At 42.0% G+C, this 22091-nt stretch overlaps 1 protein-coding gene across 1 annotated transcript in view; it reads right to left on the bottom strand.

Annotated features, from left to right (window-relative positions):
* Positions 1–12971: 12971 nt before the first annotated feature.
* The window catches only part of LOC121874546 (cholesterol transporter ABCA5-like), an 84978-nt gene continuing 75858 nt past the window's right edge, over positions 12972–22091 (bottom strand). Inside the window, exon 14 of the mRNA XM_042378732.1 lies at positions 12972–13323. Within this exon, the coding sequence (XP_042234666.1) occupies positions 13175–13323 (149 nt within the window). The 3' untranslated portion in view covers positions 12972–13174. The remainder of the gene's footprint in view (positions 13324–22091) is intronic.

Genomic DNA, 22091 nt, shown 5'->3' with positions numbered 1-22091 from the left:
AGAAGTCGATAAAATGAAGCAAGGACACAGCACCAGGGGCTGACAGGATAACCTACTCCATGCTTTCCCACGCCGGAGAAGCCAGGCACGAGTCGTTGCTACAAGTCATCAACGCTTCGTGCATAGCACAGAGACTTCTACCGGAATTGAAGAAGGCAGATATACAGCCCATTCCGAAGCCCAGAGAACCAGACAAACCAAGACCCATCTCCCTCTTCAGCTGCATAGCGAAAACGGGAGAAAGAATGGCTCTCAACAGACTCAAGTGGAAAGTCGGCAGCCCACACCCTCACATTTTTGCTTACACCGAGAACACCGGCACAAGCAACAACATCGCCGAGATACTCAGCACAGTGGACAATAAACCAGCTTTGGTGGTCTTCCTCGACTTGGAGAAGGCCTTCGAACTAGCAAATCCACTGGCCATTATAACGACGCTCGCCGAAAGGGGCGTCAAAGGAAGGTTGTTGGGGTGGATCCAGAACTACCTTACACAGAGAGAAGCAAGAGTATGCTTTCAGGATCAAACAGACTAGCCAACACGCAACACGCACTCCAACTTATAGAAGAGGAGTGCAACAGACTTGGACCCAAGATAAATCCAGCCAAGTCGAAAGTGATGGCCATCTACACAGACACACCAGACATGATGCTCTCCATACAAAACACGCCGGTAGTCTGGACCAACACCCACCAGTGTCTTGGAATCTGGTTCGATCAGAAACTCACTTTCAAGCCGCAACTTGAGTATCTCAGGCACAGGACGAAGAGCAGACACAACATAATGAGGTCGCTCACCAGCACAACCGCAGGAGCGAACATACATGTGCTCAAAGCCTACTACACATTAAAATGTTGTATTAATAATTCAAAAAAGGGGGAAATAGGAACCGAGTCTATATGGGTAGAAATTACGGAAGGGAGAGAAAAACTAATTATGGGAATGAGTTATCGGCCCCCAAGTCTTGGGAAAGAAGCAGCTCAGCTCATATGTCAGGAAATGAGTAGGGCAGCAAGATACAACAACCTGTGCATTATGGGGGATTTCAACTTCAGAAATATTGACTGGGACAACATTATAGGTGACTATGAATCTGAAGACTTCCTAGATGCAGTACAGGACAATTTTTTAAACTAATTACAGAACCTACAGGAGGTGACAATATATTAGACCTAGTATTAACAAATAAAGAAAATATTATCAGAAATATCACAGTAGGGGAAGAACTAGGTAACAGTGATCACAGAGAAATCAAGTTCACCTTAAGTTGAGAAATGAAAAACAATGACAATATGGTCAGAGTCCCAAACTTTCGATTGGCGGATTATCAGGAGTTAAGAAGGTACCTAGGTGAGGTCGCATGGGAACAGTCAGGTCAGTCCCCAGTAGGAATGGGTGAGGTCACAGGTGACACAACAATTGATCATGACTATAATATATTCACTAGTATACTACATAAAGCACAAGAACAAAATATACCATACAGAAAAATTAGGTCAAATAAGAATGAGCCAAGGTGGATGACCAGAAACCTTAAACATGACATAGGAATAAAGAAAGGAATTTATAAGAAATTAAAGGGAGGGGAGGAGCAACTCAGAAATAGGTATAATGAACTATCTAGGAATGTTAAGAAAAATGTAAGGAAGGCAAAGAGGGACTGCGAAATCAGGATAGCAAGAGAATCCAAGGCGAATCCCAAGGGATTTTTCCAGGTATATAGGATAAAGGTCAAGGACAAAGTTGGGCCTTTAAAGTCAGAGAGAGGGGAAGTGATCGATGACAGTGAGAAAATAAGCAAAGCATTAAACAGCTACTGCTTATCAGTTTTCACAGAAGAAATTCACAAGGAAATTCCGGAGGTAGAACTGATATTTAGGGGAAATGAAGAAGAGAAATTAAAGAATATCACTATCAGAAGAGAAGATGTTCTTAAGAAGATAAATAAATTAAAGAAGAAAAAATCCCCAGGGCCGGATGAAATTTCCCCCCGAGTTTTGGAAGAGTGTAAGGAACAGATTAGCGGACCCCTCGTAAATTTATTTACAAAATCATTAGACACGGGAGTTGTGCCAGACTTGTGGAAACAGGCAAATGTAGTACCCATATTCAAAAAGGGAGACAGAGCATCAGCATCAAATTACCAACCGATTAGTTTGATGTCAGTAGTGGGGAAATTTCTTGAATCAATTATAGCAAATAGCATCCGATCGCATTTAGAGAAAAGCAAATTAATCTACGATTCTCAACATGGGTTTACAAAGGGAAAATCTTGTCTAACAAATCTGCTGACATTTTTTTAGGAAAGTCTTCGAGGTAGTAGATAATGATGAAAATTACGATGTTATTTACTTAGACTTTAGCAAAGCGTTTGACAGAGGCTTCTGAGACAAGTTAAGGCTCAGGGTATCGAGGGGAAAGTTTTAAATTGGATAAAATCACGGCTCACCGATAGAACACAGAGGGTCAGCGTAGGTGGTGTTAAATCTGAGTGGGGCTGTGAAACCAGTGGGGTTCCCCAGGGGTCAGTACTGGGCCCACTCTTGTTCAAAATTTACATAAACGATCTAGATACTGGGATCAGCAGTGACCTAAGCAAGTTTGCGGATGACACCAAAATAGGGCGGCAGATTAATTCAGGGCAGGATGCAAATGCACTACAGGAGGATTTAAATAAACTGCAGGAGTGGTCAGAAAAATGGCAAATAAAATTCAACACCAGCAAGTGCAGCATACTTAATATTGGAAGAACAAATACTTATAATGTATACAGCCTTAACAACATCAACCTAGAGAAGTCGACTTGTGAAAGAGACTTAGGGGTACTTGTAAGCCCGGACCTACGGCCTAGAAAACAGTGCATTAATGTTCGAAATAAGGCAAACAGAGTATTAGGTTTTATAACTAGAAGTGTAAGTTATAAGAGTGCAGAGGTCTTATTGCAACTATATCTTGCGCTAGTCAGGCCGCACCTCGATTATGCCGTTCAGTTCTGGTGCCCTTATTATAGAATGGATATCAATTCACTAGAGTCGGTGCAGCGAAGAATGACAAAAATGATTCTGGGACTTAGAAACTTTCCATATCAGGATAGATTAAAGAAACTAAACTTGCATTCCCTAGAAAGACGAAGAGTGCGGGGAGATATGATAGAAGTATTTAAGTGGGTGAAAGGAATCAATAGAGGAGATATAGATAAAGTTCTTATAATATCCGAGCAGGATAGGACTCGTAGCAACGGATTTAAGTTGGATAAGTTTAGGTTTCGAAGGGAGATAGGAAGGAACTGGTTCACAAATAGGGTGGTGGACGAGTGGAACAAGCTTAGCAACTTTGTAGTAAGTGCTGGAACACTGGAAAGTTTTAAAGGGAGGCTAGATAGATTCATGGATGATAGAGAGTGGTTGTAACTCTCGACAGGAGCTGCCATGCACAGACCAACTGGCCTATTGCAGACTCCTTATTTTCTTATGTTCTTATGTACACGGCCGCCATCAGATCGCTGGTAGATTACAGTGCTCCAGCGCTCATTGGACTGAGAGAAGACCAGATAACTAAGCTACAAGTTATCAATAATAATGTCGGATGGTTATTCACAGTGCATATATTAGTGGTTTATTAAGGATTATATTTATTCTTTATTCTCTTGATTTAATTTATCTTGTGGAATCTATACACTTATTATGGTAAAAATTATTATTAAATTGTATTTAAATCCTTCGTGATGTGTATAATTCCAAACCTTCACTCCTGAACTGTTGTGATAAAGAGAGGACTGTGGTTGAACCCATGACTAAGATGTGTGGAGTCGCCACTTTGTTTTTTGTTTTTGTTGTGCCACATTTGCCCTCATTTGTATATTAATCTTTAACATAATTCAAGTTGATAAGTTATGGCATAACAATATAAATAATTATCCGAATAATAATTCCACAAATAACTACATTTATAACATAATCATAGCCTTGTTTTACAGTAATACTCCCCTACAATACAATTACACTACTTCTATCAATATTACTTTGATACAACATGATAATATGGACAAACAATGAAAATGAAACAAACAAAAGCGGGTAATTATATTCAGGAAGCTTCCCTGTGGCCGAGCGTGTGGCGTGACACACAAATAGTCACGCTGGAACCTGATAACCCATGCTGGGCATTCAAACAGTGTCGCAAAAAGACTCACGTTCCCGAACGTCAACCAGACAGCCGGGGTTAAACATTTCAGTTTGATATGCAAATTGAGCGTTGAGTTCTTTAATTTCCTGGATCCGTGTCTTCATCGCGGCCTCAATTCCGAGATAGGGTGCATAGTCAATTGGCTCGCCACCATGTCACACCACACTGCACCACAGGGGTGTCACCAACAGCGATGCTCCATGGACAGCAGATGCGGCTGGATCTGATAGTGATCTCTTCCTTAGTCCCGGAGGATCAAAGCCTGAACCAGTGGGCGAGTCGTCAGCAGAGCAGAAATAAGACACTACAACGACAGACATGGTCCCAAGGCGACAAACCTCAGACCAGGAGACTATACCCATGTAAGACACCAAGGTCATGTCCCAAAGATGATTCCACTCTACTCAAAGCCAGTATAAACTAACAAGTAGGAGGGACATACCTCGTATCGTCTCGTAGAAGGTTCAACCAGGAACGAATGGCATCGAGGCGTTGGATGAGGCCCCTTCTAAGTCAGCCTTTCCAGACACCCAGTCTCCTGATGCTTCACCGATCAGCACTCCGGGGGGTTCCAGAAGCTTCCAGGTCTTGAGATGCCACCTACCACTTGTGGTTGCAGATGGTGGCAACCAGAAGGTTGCAAATGCAAAAATTGTGAGTTCATAGTGTGTGTGTGTTTTATGTTTTGCATTGAATGTTTAATAAGCCAATCGATATAATCCTGTACAGTATTATGTTGTCATAATGGGTTCTTCCTAGGTGATGGGAATCATAATGTACTGTACATCCTAATTTAAGAGAGAGAGTGTAGTGTCGTTGTGCTCGGCTACTGTCGTGAACTTGGCTTGTTGTGAAGAAGGGGTTCGATTACTGTTTTGAACTCTCATGGATGGTGCTGCTGGAGTTAAGAATTGTAATAATCTGACCAGGACTAATAAAGAGGATTCTCCCGGTGGAATACCACAAGTTAACACTGCCTCTCTCACATTCCTTCCCAATATAATACACAGTACATAAATGATGTTTGATTAAAGATGTAAGAAATTGTTATTGTAACTGAGTTGTTCAGCTTTGTTCATCTCCAGGTTTATGTTCAATAGTTTGCTTCTTATCAAGTATTTTCTTGTGCTATAGTTAAACAGTTTCTGTTTTGTCTTACTTGCAGAATATTATCGCTGTATCTAGCTGTCCTGACTGTATGTTATGTTCACTTGTACAAAGATCCGAGGTTTTATTTTCCATATTTGTAAAGTTCTTCATTTTCTGCTGCTACACAAACTTGATGTTTTGCTATTGGGTTTATCTACCACTTGATGTTTTGCTATTGGGTTAATGTACCACTTGATGTTTTACTATTGGGTTTATCTACCACTTGATGTTTTGCTATTGGGTTTATCTACCACTTGATGTTTTGCTATTGGGTTAATGTACCACTTGATGTTTTACTATTGGGTTTATCTACCACTTGATGTTTTACTATTGGGTTTATCTACCACTTGATGTTTTGCTATTGGGTTTATCTACCACTTGATGTTTTGCAATTGGGTTTATCTACCACTTGATGTTTTACTATTAGGTTTATCTACCACTTGATGTTTTACTATTAGGTTTATCTACCACTTGATGTTTTACTATTAGGTTTATCTACCACTTGATGTTTTACTATTAGGTTTATCTACCACTTGATGTTTTACTATTAGGTTTATCTACCACTTGATGTTTTGCTATTGGGTTTTATCTACCACTTGATGTTTTACTATTGGGTTTATCTACCACTTGATGTTTTGCTATTAGGTTTTATCTACCACTTGATGTTTTACTATTGGGTTTATCTACCACTTGATGTTTTGCTATTGGGTTTTATCTACCACTTGATGTTTTACTATTGGGTTTTATCTACCACTTGATGTTTTGCTATTGGGTTTTATCTACCACTTGATGTTTTACTATTGGGTTTATCTACCACTTGATGTTTTACTATTAGGTTTATCTACCACTTGATGTTTTACTATTAGGTTTATCTACCACTTGATGTTTTACTATTGGGTTTATCTACAACAATTATCAGTGAACATTTATTTAATTTACTGTATCATGTTCCACATTAAGAACAATAAACATTAAATGATTAGATACACAAATAAGTTTTTTCTAAATATTCCTTGCTGAAATGGGGGGTGCATCTTATATTCGTGCTCATATTTATGTGCTCCTAATGTACCTCGGTACTGATATTAATGCCCGCATCTTAATACGTATGCCCGTACCTATACTGTATGCCTGCAATCTACTGTATGCCTGCATCTGATACCGTCTGCAACGAGTACTGTGGGGCTGCATCACCTGCTGTATGCCCGTGCATCTTATACTGTATGCCGTGCATCTTCGCTGTATGCCCGTGCATCTTATACTGTATGCCATCTTATACAACATGCCCGTGCATCCCATACTGTATGCCCGTGCATCTCATACTGTATGCCCGTGCATCTCATACTGTATGCCCGTGCATCTCATACTGCTATGCCCGTGCATCTCATACTGTATGCCCGTGCATCTTATACTGTATGCCCGTGCATCTTATACTGTATGCCCGTGCATCTTATACTGTATGCCCGTGCATCTCATACTGTATGCCCGTGCATCTTATACTGTATGCCCGTGCATCTTATACTGTATGCCCGTGCATCTTATACTGTATGCCCGTGCATCTCATATGGTATACCAGTATACTCGTATATATATTCAATTTTTCTTAAATATAATTTAAGTTATATGAAAAACTATAATGGTTAAGTTAGGTTATGTTAGTCCACCACAGTGCAGGACGTGTTCAGAGTGTGTGGATGGTGAGCCTGGGTGGGAGGTGATAACGCTCAGGCAACTGTGCTGCGCTGTTTACCAGTTTGGTCTGTTGGAGGGGACTGAGTGCATTTGTTTTAGGACACACTTGTCTGTTGTCAAGCTCTGGATATGGTTAACTTACCACTGAACTTATCTGAGGGGGGTTGAAGGGGGTCATTTCCCTGCTGGGGGTCACTACAGTCTGTTACATTTACAAATGAGACCCATACAGTATTTTGTTTTTAGTTGACCATACAAGCCCCGCCCCTCTTGCAGATGATTGGCTCATATATAATGTCCGATTAATATTTATATATCACAAATAAATCTATACAGTCAACCCTCACTTTACGCGGTCCCGCATTCCGCGTTTCCACGTTTACGCGGTGCCTTGCCAAAACCTAACGTGCTCACATTACGCGGTATGTGAACCCCATTACGCGGAGAGTGTCCGGCGCGAAGCTATTTTTAGATTCGCCCCACCCGCCACCCGCCCGCCTGCCTGCCTGTGCTCCTCGCCTCTCCCTCCTCCTCCCTCCGCTTGGGCAAGCCGCGCGGTAAGGTTGCGCAGTGTGTGTCTTTGTTGTGTTATCACTGACGTCATATGACGTATCGGACTGTGATTGGCCATGCATCCCTACCTCCCTCCGCTGCTAGCTGTAATTGGCTTAAAGTATTATGACGTGTCCACCCGGGGGAGGGAGGGAGGGAGGGAGGGAGGGAGGAAAGACGACGCTTGACCTAGCCGCGGCAGTTTCATCCCTCAAGGCCACACCGTGTAAACGTGCATCCATTGTTCCGTAAAATGGCTTCCGCCGGACCACCACCACCCCCAGAGAGAAACCTTTCCTTACCTGGACCCAGCGGCACTAAGCCAAAGAAGACACGACGTTCCTTAAGCTACGAGGTGAAGTATACCATCATCCAAGAGTTGGAGAAAGGAACAAGGCAGGTTGATTTGGCGCGCCAGCATGGTGTGAATGAATCTACGATTCGAACAATAAAGAAGGATGCAGCCAAGATAAAGGAGCACATGAAGATCACAAAGTCTACAGGTGCTTCTATGATCAAGTATTTTCACAACCAGGTGCTTCTCACAACCAGGTGCTTCTCAAGACAGAAAAATTACTTGTGAGGTACTTGGTGCGTCAGGCGCGACGGAACATGGCGGTCGACACGCGCTCTGTTAAGGACTACGCACGTGAACTGTACATGGCAGTGGCACGAAAGATGGGAATTACAGAGCCCAAACCCTTTAATGCTTCCTCTGGGTGGTTACAGAGGTTTAAGATCCGGAACAAGATCACCAATATAAACATTGGTGGTGAAGAAGCGAGTGCTGACCGTGCTGCGGCTCGGGAATTTCCTCCGTTTTTACGTGAGATTATGGAGGAAGGACAGTACAGTGACGACCAGGTGTTTAACATGGACGAATCTGGTCTTTTCTGGAAAAAGCTACCTTCCAAGTCCTTCGTTGTAAAGAATGCCAGCAGGATTCGGGGCCAGAAGATGCAGAAGGAACGCATCACCGTCCTGTTTACCACCAATGCCTCCGGTACCTGTAAGCTCAAGTTATCGGTGATCCACACAGCACGCAAGCCGCACGCCTACAAAACCATGGACATGACCAAGCTAAATGTCCACTGGCTGACCGCACGTAAGGCGTGGATGTTCTCTACACTGTCCCTCTCCTGGTTTGATGACTGTTTTGTTCCCGATGTAAAGAAATTTTGTGAGCGACAGAATGTGCCATTCAATATTTTGTTGCTGCTGGACAATGCACCAGGACACTCGCCCCTACTGTTAGATCGTCACCCCAACATAAAAGTGGTCTTCCTTCCTCCCAACACTACGTCTATATTACAGCTCATGGACCAAGAGTTAATCTGTAATGTAAAAGCTGCATTCTCAACAAAAAAATTCAAACTCCTGAACGACTACACCAACATCAGGGAAGAGTTGCGTAACCTGAGTGACACCACCACCGATAGCAAGAGCGAAGAAGACGAGGATCAACAGTTGGCACAGCAAAAAATACTGTTCAAACAATTCTGGAGAGTATTTAACATCAAGAAAGCTGTGGACTTCTTGGTGGAGTCATGGGATCAGCTGTCTATTGCTACAATTTGTCACGCATGGAGACATGTGTTGCATGGAATACCAGGTGAGAGGAGGAGTCAATCTGTGACTGGTGAGGTTCAGAATGTTGCAGTAGCAGTGGACCTTGCCAGAGAAGCTGCGCAGACTGTTACAGTTCCAGGCTTCTCCGAGACCACCAACGACGACATCCTGGAGGTGATCAGAGATCCTGAAGTGACTGCCGACGAGATGATGGAAGAAGAACACGTCAGTGAAGAGGAGGAAGAAGGTGCGTCAGTCTCCGAAGAACACAGTTTAACTCATAGTGATATTAAGGGTGCCATGGAGTGTGCAGAGAAAATGAAGTCCTTCCTTTCCCGCGACAATGACGATGACCGCTATGAAGTCTTCCATACCCGGCTGGTGCAGGCTATGGAGCCGTACATCAAGGTGTATCACGACAACATAAACACCAACCGTCAAAAAAGCATAACCGAGTTCTTTGCCCGCAACCCACCACAGCCAGCCCAAGCCAGTGATAGTGACAGTGAAGATGACTTTGAGGGATTTGTCAGGGAAGCCCTGACAACTGCAAGTGACAGTGATGGTGCTTCACCTAGTAATGGTGATTCACCTGAGGGCCAGTAATCTGCCCTCTGCCTCAGAACCAGCCTCCATCCCCGTATGCCGACCCATCTCTTCTACTACCGTAAGTGTTCCACCTAAGTTTTAGTTTTCTAACCTAACCTTTATTTTTCCTATGTTAACCTTTATTTTTCCTAACCTAACCTCTTCTATATTACTTGTTTTTTCATACCATCATAAAGTTAAGATAAAATTTTTACTACAACATAGTTGTGTGTCGTCAAAAAGTGGAGTTTGGGGATCGGCCCGGACTCCATTTCAATTAATCCCATATGTTATGTTATTCACTTTACGCGGGACCCTCCGGGTTACATTAACCGCGTAAAGTGAGGGTTAACTGTATATAACTGGCTATTGAGGTGAGGAGAGCGCAGGGGTGATTTAAATGAAAGTGGTTATGTTTTGGGTAAAGAGATCTATCAGTTGTGGTGAGCAGCTCTTCCACCAGGTTTAATAACTCGCACCATAACATTCATCTTAAACAACACCTTTATGTGGTGTTTACACTTGATTCTACTCTTTATAAAATGGTCATTATTATCTGTTGCCATGTATGTTTGGTGTCATTTGTCTTGATAATAATCAGTGAAAGAAGTAGTGGCAAATGTGTTCTCTGAAAGCATGAATTCAGTTGTAATTTTGACAATATTCTTTATTTCAAAATTTTCCACACTCATATCTTGAGAGTTAATGTTTTCAAGATGTTATATCTTTACATACATTAATTCAGCATTAAGGTGAGCCAAATCTGGGTATACTTAACAGTTATATATGAATTTATTTGCGATATAACAATATTAATTGAATAATATGTATTGACCAATGAGTTGCAAGAGGGCGGGGCATCTTGGCCCAATACTGTATAGTCAACTAAAAAAAGAAAACAAAATTAGAACCAGTTTGCAAGGCAGCAGATTGGCTGGAAGTGAAGGATGTTATATAATCTATCTTGTTATCATCAAGATGCTAGTGTTGCCAGAGAGTTTCACATGCTAAATTATCAGAGATCAATACAGATAAGTTATTATTCTATAAATATAAATACAATATATTAAATACTACCTTACCACAAACTGACCCTAGGCCTCGGCTGCAAGCTTCGGGTGAACAGACTATAGATGCAGCGCTCTCTATGCTGTCCACACAAAAAATTTCATGACTTTTAACATATTTTTCACTGACTGTAAGTACACATGCATAATATGTGTGCCTACACAAACAAAAATAACTAAAGTTTGCTCTGTTTTCTCACTGCTTATGTTCTGCAGTCTGTTAGCAAAATAATTTTTAGTTTTACATGAATTAAGTACAAATACTAAGTTTGCATCCACACCAATTAACTCTGTGAGAACAATAGGCAGTCCCTGAGTTACAAACAGGTTATGTTCCTGGATCCTGTTTGTAAGTCACAACAGTGTTAATGTCATAGGTTAGGTTAGATTAAGGCACAACCCTGCTCATACAAAGCAACAATAATATCCCAGACATAAATAATAATGTAAATACTGTAAATAAAGTGATGGTAAACAAAATAGAATAGAAGTATATAAAAAAATGGGATTTTAGTTACAGATTATTGCAAAGAATATATTGGGATCCCGTTCATAAGTGTGGGTGTTAGTAAGTTGGCCGGTTGTAACTCGGGGACTGCCTGTATTCAATAATGCAAATTTTTCACATGTTAGGCACGGAAAGTACAGTACAGTACAGTACAGTACAATACAGTACAGTACAGTACAGTACAGTACAGTACAGTACAGTACAGTACAGTACAGTACTGTACTGTACATACAAAATCTTCCCTCTCCGCTGTACAATTATATTGTTTCACACAAGCTATCAGTATATGTTTGAGGCATAACAATGGTTAACATTTAGAGAATATGTCAGTGTACAGTACTGTAATGAACATTACACAAGAGAATCTTATTAATGTCTAGTCATCAGACAAACAGAAAAATATAGTACAGTGGGTCCCTGACTTACGAACGAGGTTAAACTGGAAATTTACAGTATTTTATTTACTTTCATTTACTGTATTTTGTCATTCTATTTCTTTTTTTGTCTTAAATTATGTGATTTTAGATGTATATAAGGTCTTAGGCTATGATATAGTGGGATTTTCAATATTATTCTGTAGTGCAGTATGCATATAGCATGTATTCCGACTTAGCTACAAATTCGACTTATAAGCGTCCTCAGGAACGGAACCCGTTTGTAACCCGGGGACTCCCTGTATACACAATGTATAAAATATAGTGTAGTATACACAATGTATAAAATATAGTGCAGTATAAAGAATGTATAAAATATAGTGCAGTATAAACAATGTATAAAATATAGTGCAGTATAAACAATGTATAAAATGTAGTACACAAAATGTATAAATATATCAAGAAAAAGTAAGAGAACTACAGTACAATCATTACAGTAGAAACTCGATAAATTGGACTAATTGGGACAGACCCCAGTCCGAAAAAAGCAAATATTTGTAGGAATGTTACCAATGAGGACCTTAAGCTAAAATGCTGGGTTTTACTGTACAGTGGTCCCTCGGTTAACGAACGGTTTGGTTAACGAAATTTTGGTTCACGATTTACCTTCCATAAGAATCTTCAATTCGGTTAACTAACAAAAATTTGATTAACGAAATCCTTACGAACATCACGTCTTGTTGTGAGCATCAGCTGATAGGTTAGACTGCCAATTCAGTAATCTGTTCTATGTTTACATATGTTTCCAGTGGAGTAAATATCAATAAAGTTGTGCTCTTTAATATTTTTGCATTTTTTATATTAACATTATTAGTAATTTTAACATTTATTTAACACATTGATAATATATGCAGTACAGGGGACTAGTTATTGTGCCCCATCAGACGCTTGACTCAGCCACAAGGTGTCAATTGGACTTTGAAAACAGTGGAGTGAACATCTATTTTGTTGGTGTCTTGAATATTTTTGCATTTTTCATTGAAATTATTGGTCATTCTGAAATTTAGATAACATATTCATAATATATAGCGCAGTGCAGTGTTGATTTAAAGAAAATAATCTTGAATTACACCAAGTGAATTTAAAATTTTATTGGTGAAATGACGGCATCAAGCATGGGTCCCCTGAAAGGTGATTTCTCCTCCATCCTCACTTCTAATTCCCTTCATCATCATCAACCAGGAGCCTTCTACATACACACCTCAACGTAAGTGTACTTTACTACATTCTTTTTATTACTTTGTATGTACCATTCGGTGAGCTGGAACCAATTACCCAATATCCCATTGAAACAATGGATTCACTTAATGATCGACCTTCTGGAACGAATTGTGTTCATTAACCGAGGGACCACTGTACTACATATTACCTCAGCAGCTGAAAATGCCTTCAGTATAAAAACCAGACGTTTCTTACCAACAAATTATCTCTATAAATGAGTAGTTGAAAGTGAAGTTTGTGGTGTGCTTACTTCCTCGTCATCATCTTCAAACTCTTGCTGACGGGCAAACTTTAAAAACACTTGTTCCAAGGTCGTCTGACTTAGAGCATATTCTTCCACAAGTCCATCTGCTTTTGCTGTCAATAGAAAAACAAAAAAATCAGCTAATGAAACAAAATACAACTTACTGCACACAAAGTTTTCATCAATTATCAGAAGAACTTGACTAATAGTCCAGGGAAATTAGGAAAAAAGTTGAACTAATTCATAATGAAATGATACTTGGTAAAATTAGTGAGAATACGTTCCTAAATAAAAGACCATCTTGAAAAATTGGCAGCCATTTGAGGTTTGACTCATTAATCGTTGTTCTGGAGCGATGACACTATCAAAATAAAAGAGCTTAAAATTCTGCATGTGATGTTATATTTCACTTTTGTGTACAATTAAAACTCTGAAGAAATAATAATTTAACCTCTCCACTGCCCATGTCCCCCCCCCTCTATTTTTATGTCACCTGCTACCCTTTTACACACCACTTATGAGGTAGTGTACATGGCATTGCTTTTTTAATATGGTACCTCCTGTAGGCCTATTCCATGATTAGTGATTTTTTGAAAGTTTCATTCTCCTCACAACTTGTTCAGTACTAGAAGTTATACATGAAATATTTAAGTTAAGTTTGGTGCCATTGTGATAATTATGGTCTGTACCAAAAGAACATTCATTCTCAGGAGCATCGTCTACAGTGTAATCTTCCACAGCACAACCATCATCAGTCTCCACGTTTCCACTGTTCATCAAAATCATCGTCTTGAAAAATAATGTTGCAGGACACAGCATTGGTAAAGGCTGTTCCTTGACAGTGACTGCATATATTCAAGCATCTTAAGCCAACTTTGTGTAGCTGCATCGTCCATCACAACTCTTTTTGCATGTGCAGGATATCAGATCCAGAAGCGACTCTGGACCTGCTGCCGTAATAATTGGAATAGGGATGAATTTTTCATCCCCAAGAGTCAGGTGATAATAGATTACCTCGCCACAACTGAACCTGATGGTAAAGATGCAGGAAGTGCAAGCCTGCAGCTGCTGCTGTAGGCGGCAGTCTAGCAAGTTTGACTGCACAATTGCTGTGACCAAATGCTTTGTCAGCGTTCTTGAAGCGATACCGATTTAAAGATGTTTCACTCTTAGGTGTCCCATATAGTGCAAGAATGAAAAGTTCTTCAACTCTGGAAATTTTATCTGAAGATGCATTCTTGTCATTAAGTATGTTCAGGGGATAACGTACGTCATTACACTTTTTAAACAACGTCATAATTTTTTTCTCCCTTTTGAAATACCGGTACACAAGGTGTTATGTTACAGTCACCTGCTGCAGGCAAAAAGAGAACGTATTAGTCGATCTCTTTATGGGTAGCCTGCAGTTCTATGGAGGAGTACAGCTGATTCCTTAAAGAGAAGTATCTAACAAGTTCCTGCTCCCTGAAGTCAATGCAATGAGCAAAACTAGGAGATCTACTTCTTCATCTACAACAGCAACACAAACTGAAGAAACAGATACAGTGATACAGTAAGTCCACACTTAACGTCATTTCGGTACTACATCGCTAAACTTTAGCGACCAAAATTTTTTTTAACATCCCATTTATTTGATACTAAGTCGTTTTGCGTCATCACAGACTACTTTTTACAGAGCATCACCCGCTCTTGTCTGGCCGCTCTATTCTCTCTCGGCTCGGCGCGCTGCCCTCACTCACGGAACTTCACAGCGTCCCCAAGCGACGCCGAGCCAGTCTTTGTTACGACTTCACATCATTCGTGTATGCTTAAGTGTTTTTGCTCTAAAACTGTACTATAACCAATCGAAATGGCTTCCAAGCGCCCATCAAGTGCTAGTGTAGTGAAGAGGCAACATAAGACCATTACCCTGGCTACGAAAATGGATGTATTAGCCCGATTTGAAAAAGGGGAACGTGCTGTGGACATAGCCGCTGTGCTTGGTCTAACCCCCACAATGGTGCGTACTATCAGGACCAACGCTGACAAGATTAAGGTTAGTGCTGGAAGTGAATCTTCTCTGAGTGCAACTAGGACAACTCGTACTAGAAGCACTGTGATAGAAAATGTGGAAAGATGCTGGCAATGGAGGACGAGAATCAATGCAATGTGCCTGTGAGCCTTATGATTATCCAGCATAAGGCCAGATCCTTGTTTGATAACTTAAAGGAAGAAGAGGGTGAAGGATCGAAGGAAGAGACCTTTATGGCCAGCCAAGGATGGGGCAGCAGAGGGTGAAGGATCGAAGGAAGAGACCTTTATGGCCAGCCAAGGATGGGGCAGCAGAGGGTGAAGGATCGAAGGAAGAGACCTTTATGGCCAGCCAAGGATGGGGCAGCAGAGGGTGAAGGATCGAGACCTTTATGGCCAGCCAAGGATGGGGCAGCAGAGGGTGAAGGATCGAAGGAAGAGACCTTTATGGCCAGCCAAGGATGGGGCAGCAGAGGGTGAAGGATCGAAGGAAGAGACCTTTATGGCCAGCCAAGGATGGGGCAGCAGAGGGTGAAGGATCGAAGGAAGAGACCTTTATGGCCAGCCAAGGATGGGGCAGCAGAGGGTGAAGGATCGAAGGAAGAGACCTTTATGGCCAGCCAAGGATGGTTTCAATGATTTACGCGTCGGTATAACTTCCACAACATAAAGATGACTGGTGAAGCTGCCAGTTCAGATACGGTTGCTGCCGAGACATTCCCGCCAGAAGTCAAACAGATTATCCAGGAAGGAGGCTATTTATCGAAGCAAGTCTTCAATGTGAATGAGACTGGTCTCTTTTGGAGGAGGATGCCTGAGAGGACCTATATCTCCAAGGAGAAGAAAAGAGCGCCAGGTTATAAAGTGGCAAAAGACCGCTTGACGCTGTTGTTTGGCACTAACTACCAAGAGGATGGCAGAAGTGTTCAACAGGATCCAGCAAGGTATGCAAATCCTTATAGATGACGACCCAAACAGAGAACGTAGCTCAAAGGTTCAACTCAGCATTGATGACAGTCTTGGTTGTTACACTGAGACCTATAAGGAGAAGAAGAAGAGTAGCACCAAGCTGTCAACACTGGATTCATTTGTTCGTCGTGGGGCGACAGAAGCAGCTTCTTCACAACAGCCGGCAGCCGAGGAGGAGCAACCAGCAGCCGAGGAGGAGCAACCAGCAGCCGAGGAGGAGCAACCAGCAGCCGAGGAGGAGCAACCAGCAGCCGAGGAGGAGCAACCAGCAGCCGAGGAGGAACAACCAGCAGCCGAGGAGGAGCAACCAGTGGCGGAGGAGGAGCAACCAGTGGCGGAGGAATCCCAGTCAGAGCAGGAGGAGGAGGAGGAGGAGGAGGAGGAGGAGGAGGAGGCAGCCGCAGTCTCAGTGATTCACCACCCTCCTCCTCTCCCACCTTCCTCCTCCTCCCCTCCACTACCCACCACACACTCGCTCTACCACCTCCACCCATCAGTGAGTACCGATACAAACTTAGTAGTTGTATATGTATGCATTATTTTCTATATAAATGGCAATGATTTTCTGTATATGTAATGTATTTCATGGGTCAAAGGGAGGCTGGGGAACATAACTCCTGTATTCTATCTATTTCTTATGGGGAAAGTTGATCCGCTTAACGTTGTTTCATATAACGTCGTATTTTCAGGAACGTAACCCCGACGTTAAGCGAGGCCTTACTGTATCTCCATTAGCTGGAACAACTGGTGCAGTCTCTTCCTGGAATGAGAGATTTCTGGGTAATGAGACAACTATCTTGAACACGAAAAATATCCCCCATCCCTGTAATTTTCCGGGTATTGGAAAACTTTTCTCGGAATTTTCGGAAAATGACCATGATTTTCATCTCTCAAACCCGAAATAAAAATCCCCCATCCCCGGAATTTTTCAGAATTTTCTGGGTTCCAGAAAATGTGCTGCTCTGAAAATCGTTCCCAAAAACAGACTTTTCAAGAAAATTACAGTTTTGGTAATGATTTTCTGAGCAAATTTCAACTCCGCCTACCAGAGAGTTCCGGGTTTGAGGGATTCCGACCAACGTAGATATTACTATTGGATATCATGATTTACAGACTCTCGAGCTGCCAAGCAAGATACACCACATATTCGACTGCTTATTTCTTCTCCCCAAGAATCACCCAGCTCATTTGCTTTTCTAGAACTTTTCTTTGAAACCTAAAGTGCTAACATTCCAGGGGGTGGGGGGGGGTGCAGGGTGAAGGTCGGGTCGTGTTGCATCTCTGTAACAAAGCATATTGGCATCTCAGGCCTTCATTGTTGAGCGGCGGCATTTGGACAGTTATTACATAAGAGCGTCAAGATCGTCTTCGTGATGTGAATGTGTACTAGACCGATGTAGGATTTTTAATGTTATTCGCAATTGTATATTGAAATATTCTGCCGACTTGACTGGAGCAATAAGCCATGGGGATACAACCAGAAAATAATTGTCATATGAGAAGTTTTATTCTGAAAATTTTAAATGAGGCGTGTCCTTATCTGTGACTGATTATCAAATGGACGCTCAGAGAGTGTAGTACTGTGCCTTTAGCTAGGACACTTCACAGTGATAACATTGACTGCTGTGGAAGCTTGAAAATAAATTGAAACAAAAAAATATATTGAGGCAAGCAACAGGCACGAGCACCTGGAAATAACCGAGACACATTATTGCTGCCACAAAGAAACTTTTTGTGTGTGTTTTCTAAAGGACTGTGACTGTGCATATGATCCACCATTCATAGGGAGATACAGTGTACATAGTGATAGAGATACCAACAACTCATGGAGGAGAAAAGAAAGGTTAAATAACAGAAAAAAAACAAGCCGAACTGTCTTGGACGGCAACACTGGACGAACGAGGGTGCCAGTGAGGCCAAGACCAGTAGTACAGCGAAGTGATTTTTTTTAATAGTATTAGTCTGCCACAAGGCCATGATCACTCACACATCTTAGTTCACTTGGAATACAATTAGTGGATGTTATTATAAAGGAAGTCATCCCAGCGAAGAGTAAATTTCTTCTTCAGAAGAAATTAAGTGCAAGACTCCGGTGGTTGGCACCTGACAAAGAGTCCTATATACAAGGGCAGGGGGCTTTAAAGGGACCTTGATGCTAAAGCCCTGCCACCAAAACACAGAGTAGAAGCGATTATTACAGTAAAAAGAGATATTAATACAGGTATTATTTTTAAGCCGACGATTAGAATTATATCACATTGTAAACTGGGCTTAAGGCTAAGAAGATTCTCACTGAGTCTGCTCCTCCCCAACAGCAACAGCCATGAGGTGTAGGGAACCTGTTGACATGCAATTACTGCAGGACAACGTCTGATGTACATTGTGCAGGTCTGGGCTATACAGAGTTCAGGGCAATACATAATCCTTGACCACCGAAGGGTCAAGACGTACCTGGCGCTCCCCTCGGAGCAGCCAAGTCAACTGTTAAGTTGGCCCATACCAACCCCCTCCCCTGAACCCTCCTCCCCACCGGAATATCAACAAGTTCTCGCCAGAAGTTACAATTTCATTTGGAAAGGAACGGAACCAGTGTTAAACAGAGGTGAACAGTGGTGAACAGTGCTTAAGTCAGTGAGAACAACTCAACAGTAACAGTCGTACCCAAGTTAACCTTCACACAGTGAGGTCCCAGGTACCCAGTGATAACGGCCCATGAGACCCAACAACAACCACCGATGTGTTAATCCGTCTACGATAGGAAGGCCTAAGACCAAACCTCACTCATATAACACTATCTGTGAGGGAATTACTACACCACGTGAGGTCCCTTATAACACCATCTGTGAGGGAGTTACTACACCACGTGAGGCCCCTCATAACACCATCTGTGAGGTAATTACTACACCACGTGAGGTCCCTCATAACACCATCTGTGAGGTAATTACTACACCACGTGAGGTCCCACATAACACCATCTGTGAGGGAATTACTACACCACGTGAGGCTCCTCATAACACCATCTGCGAGGGAATTACTACACCACGCCAGGTCCCTCATAACACCATCTGAAGGAACTACTACACCACGTGAGTTCCTCCTAACACCAACTGGGAGGGAGTTACTACACTACGAGTTTGCTGTTCAACACCTACAATAATCTGTATGTTCACTGTATGTTCCTTTACCTTTCTCTAATGAAGGCTTTTGTTAAACCACCAATGTATGTAATAAGTCATTTATGTCCAATGTATATTTTCAGCCTTCGGGCTGCAGAATTTTTTCAATAAACCGTTAATTATTATTATGATTATTATTATTATAATGAAATTAAGCATTAAGGCTGTTGCTGGTATTGCCTTGCAGTCAAGGCAATAGTTAAAGTAAACGAGGCGATTGCAAACCATAGGAGAATGAGATTCCTAAGGACTGAAATAGATGAAGCTGGATCCTTGCTGGTTGCCAAACTAGAACAAGTTGGGAAAGAGATCCTCACTAAGACTGGAGAAGTAGCTGATAGAATGGTGGAGTAGTGGAGAAGAGTTATGTTCAGGTCTTATGGGGTCACGGGAGGTGACTGAGAGTAATGCAGGATCTGAACAGGTTCTATAGCAGCTCGGGACTCTGCAGTAGTATCTTGAATAGATGACAACTAGTAGACCTACTGTTAAGTGAGAGGAGGAACAATGGGAAAGTTTCGAGCGCAGGAACAACGTAATAGTTTATGGAGTCCCTGAGAGCCAGGTGGAGGAAGCTGAGAGTAGGAAAACACACGATATGTATCAGTTTAAGAATATTTGTACAGAGGCTCTGAAACTGTCAGCTCCCACTCAGGACGTGAGGAGGCTGGGACAAAAGCTGTGGGATAAGCCTCGCCCCCTCAGGGCCACACTACTGAGTGAGGAGGAGAAATGGGAAGTTATTCGGCAGGCAAAAAACTTAGCAAGGAGCGAGGCATTTAGAAATATATGCATTCGCCCAGATCGCATGGTAATGCAGAGGGAACAGCACAAGAAACTCCAATAGGGCTTGAAGCAGAGGAGGGAGGAGTCAAGGAGCAATGAGGATGGGCGTACATGGGTTATATCGAGGGATGGAGGCTAGTGGAAGCAAGAGCGCCAGCACAGAGCTAAGGGATGGAGGGACACCCCGCACTTGCTCTACCTCCCACCCAGGTGGAGGCGAGTGCCATATAAACAATGACATCTCTGACCACACCCTGCAAAATACAACGTATTTAGCAAATGCTGCAGCTGTTGAGAATGGAGGGGGGCCGGAGGCACCTCCAAGAGCAGAGACATTACCAAGAACACATTCTGGCTTGAATGTCATGTACACTAATACTGACACGTTCCTTGATAAGAGAGAGGAGTTTGAAACACTACTGAAGATACACCAACCAGATATTGTAGGAGTTGTAGAACTAATGCACAAAAACAGGAGAATCGACCCAGAGGAATGTGAGTTCAATATTGACGGATATGACTCATTAACGAACCTTTCTCAAGAAATTTGCAAGAGGGGTGTGATTATCTACGCTAGGTAAGACCTTAGAGCCAGCCAGGCGAGGGTACAGGGAGAGGATGATTTTGAAGAGTCCAGGTGGTGTAAAATTAAATTAAAGGGAGGAGACTTACTTATTGTCGGGTGTATCTACAGAGCCCCAAACTGTGGCCCACTAAGAACTTAAGAGCCTTAATAGACAATGCAGCAAGGCTCAACCCTAGCCACCTCCTTATCCTGGGGGACTTTAATTATGGCGACATCGAATGGTGAAATGAGACCATGCAAAATTACTTAAATAACCCCACTACTCGTTTTGCAGAACTCTGAGATAATTTTTTGTTCCAACATGTTAAAGACTCGACACATTACAGAGTGGAACAAACACCCAAGCCACTATACCTCATCATAACAAATGAAGAGGGTATGGTGGCCAAACTGACACATCTAGCCCCCGTTGGTACCAGTCACCACGTAACGTTGTCCTTCAGATTTAACTGTTACTTGGTTCGTGACAAAACCAAACCAAGGTGCAAATATTACAATGGAAATTATGACGGGATGAGGGGTATCCACTGGCCGGACTCACTGAGGTATAAGAACACAGACACTAAGCTGAATATCATAGCCAGTAAAGTGAACCATTTCAGCGATAAATATTTATGCAAGACCAAACCCAGTACCTCCAGGAATACAAGGAGACCACTACACATGAACAATGCAGCGGTCGACAAACTTAAGAAGAAAATCCAGAAATTCATGATGTGGGTTCGGACAAATGATGAACAGGACAGGAGGATGTGTGCCAAATGCAGGAACCAAACAAAGTTAGAGTATAGAAGGGCTGAAAAGGAGTTCCAGAGGCTGGTTCCAAGCGAGGTCAGGTGTAACCCAAAGGCGTTTTACTGCTATGCAAAGTCTAAAATTAAAAATGTAAGCAAGAGTATTGGGCCTAAGGCTTGAAGATGGTAATTACGCAGATTCTGAAAAAGACAAAGCGGAGGCGTTGAATAGTTTATTTTCCTCGGTGTTCACAAGAGAAGATGCAAACAATCTTTCTGCATTTGAGGACAGACAGTTCGACACAGCTCTGACCCACATTGTGTTCACAGAAGAGGTTATAAGAAATAAACTGTCAAAGCTAAAGGTCCATAAGAGTCCCGACCCTGACATGGTGCATCCCAGAGAGCTATGAACCGATCAGTGGTGAAGATAAAAGTTAAAAAGTAAAAGTAAATTGTCCACCGCCTATGTACAGGTTTCTTCTTTTTTAAGTCTTTATTACAGACTTCTGAACAAAAATGGCAGTATCTCTTGAAATAAAATGATGGAATTGTAGATCTCAGTCTTCCTTTTACTGGAGGAGGAGTCAAACTCACATTCTGTGTACTACCTTCCAATC

Source organism: Homarus americanus, unplaced genomic scaffold (genome assembly GCF_018991925.1).
Source record: "Homarus americanus isolate GMGI-L3 unplaced genomic scaffold, GMGI_Hamer_2.0 scaffold55640, whole genome shotgun sequence".
NCBI classification, from domain to species: Eukaryota; Metazoa; Arthropoda; class Malacostraca; order Decapoda; family Nephropidae; genus Homarus; species Homarus americanus.
Note: the sequence above shows the minus strand (reverse complement) of the source record. Positions and strands in the feature narration are given on the sequence as shown.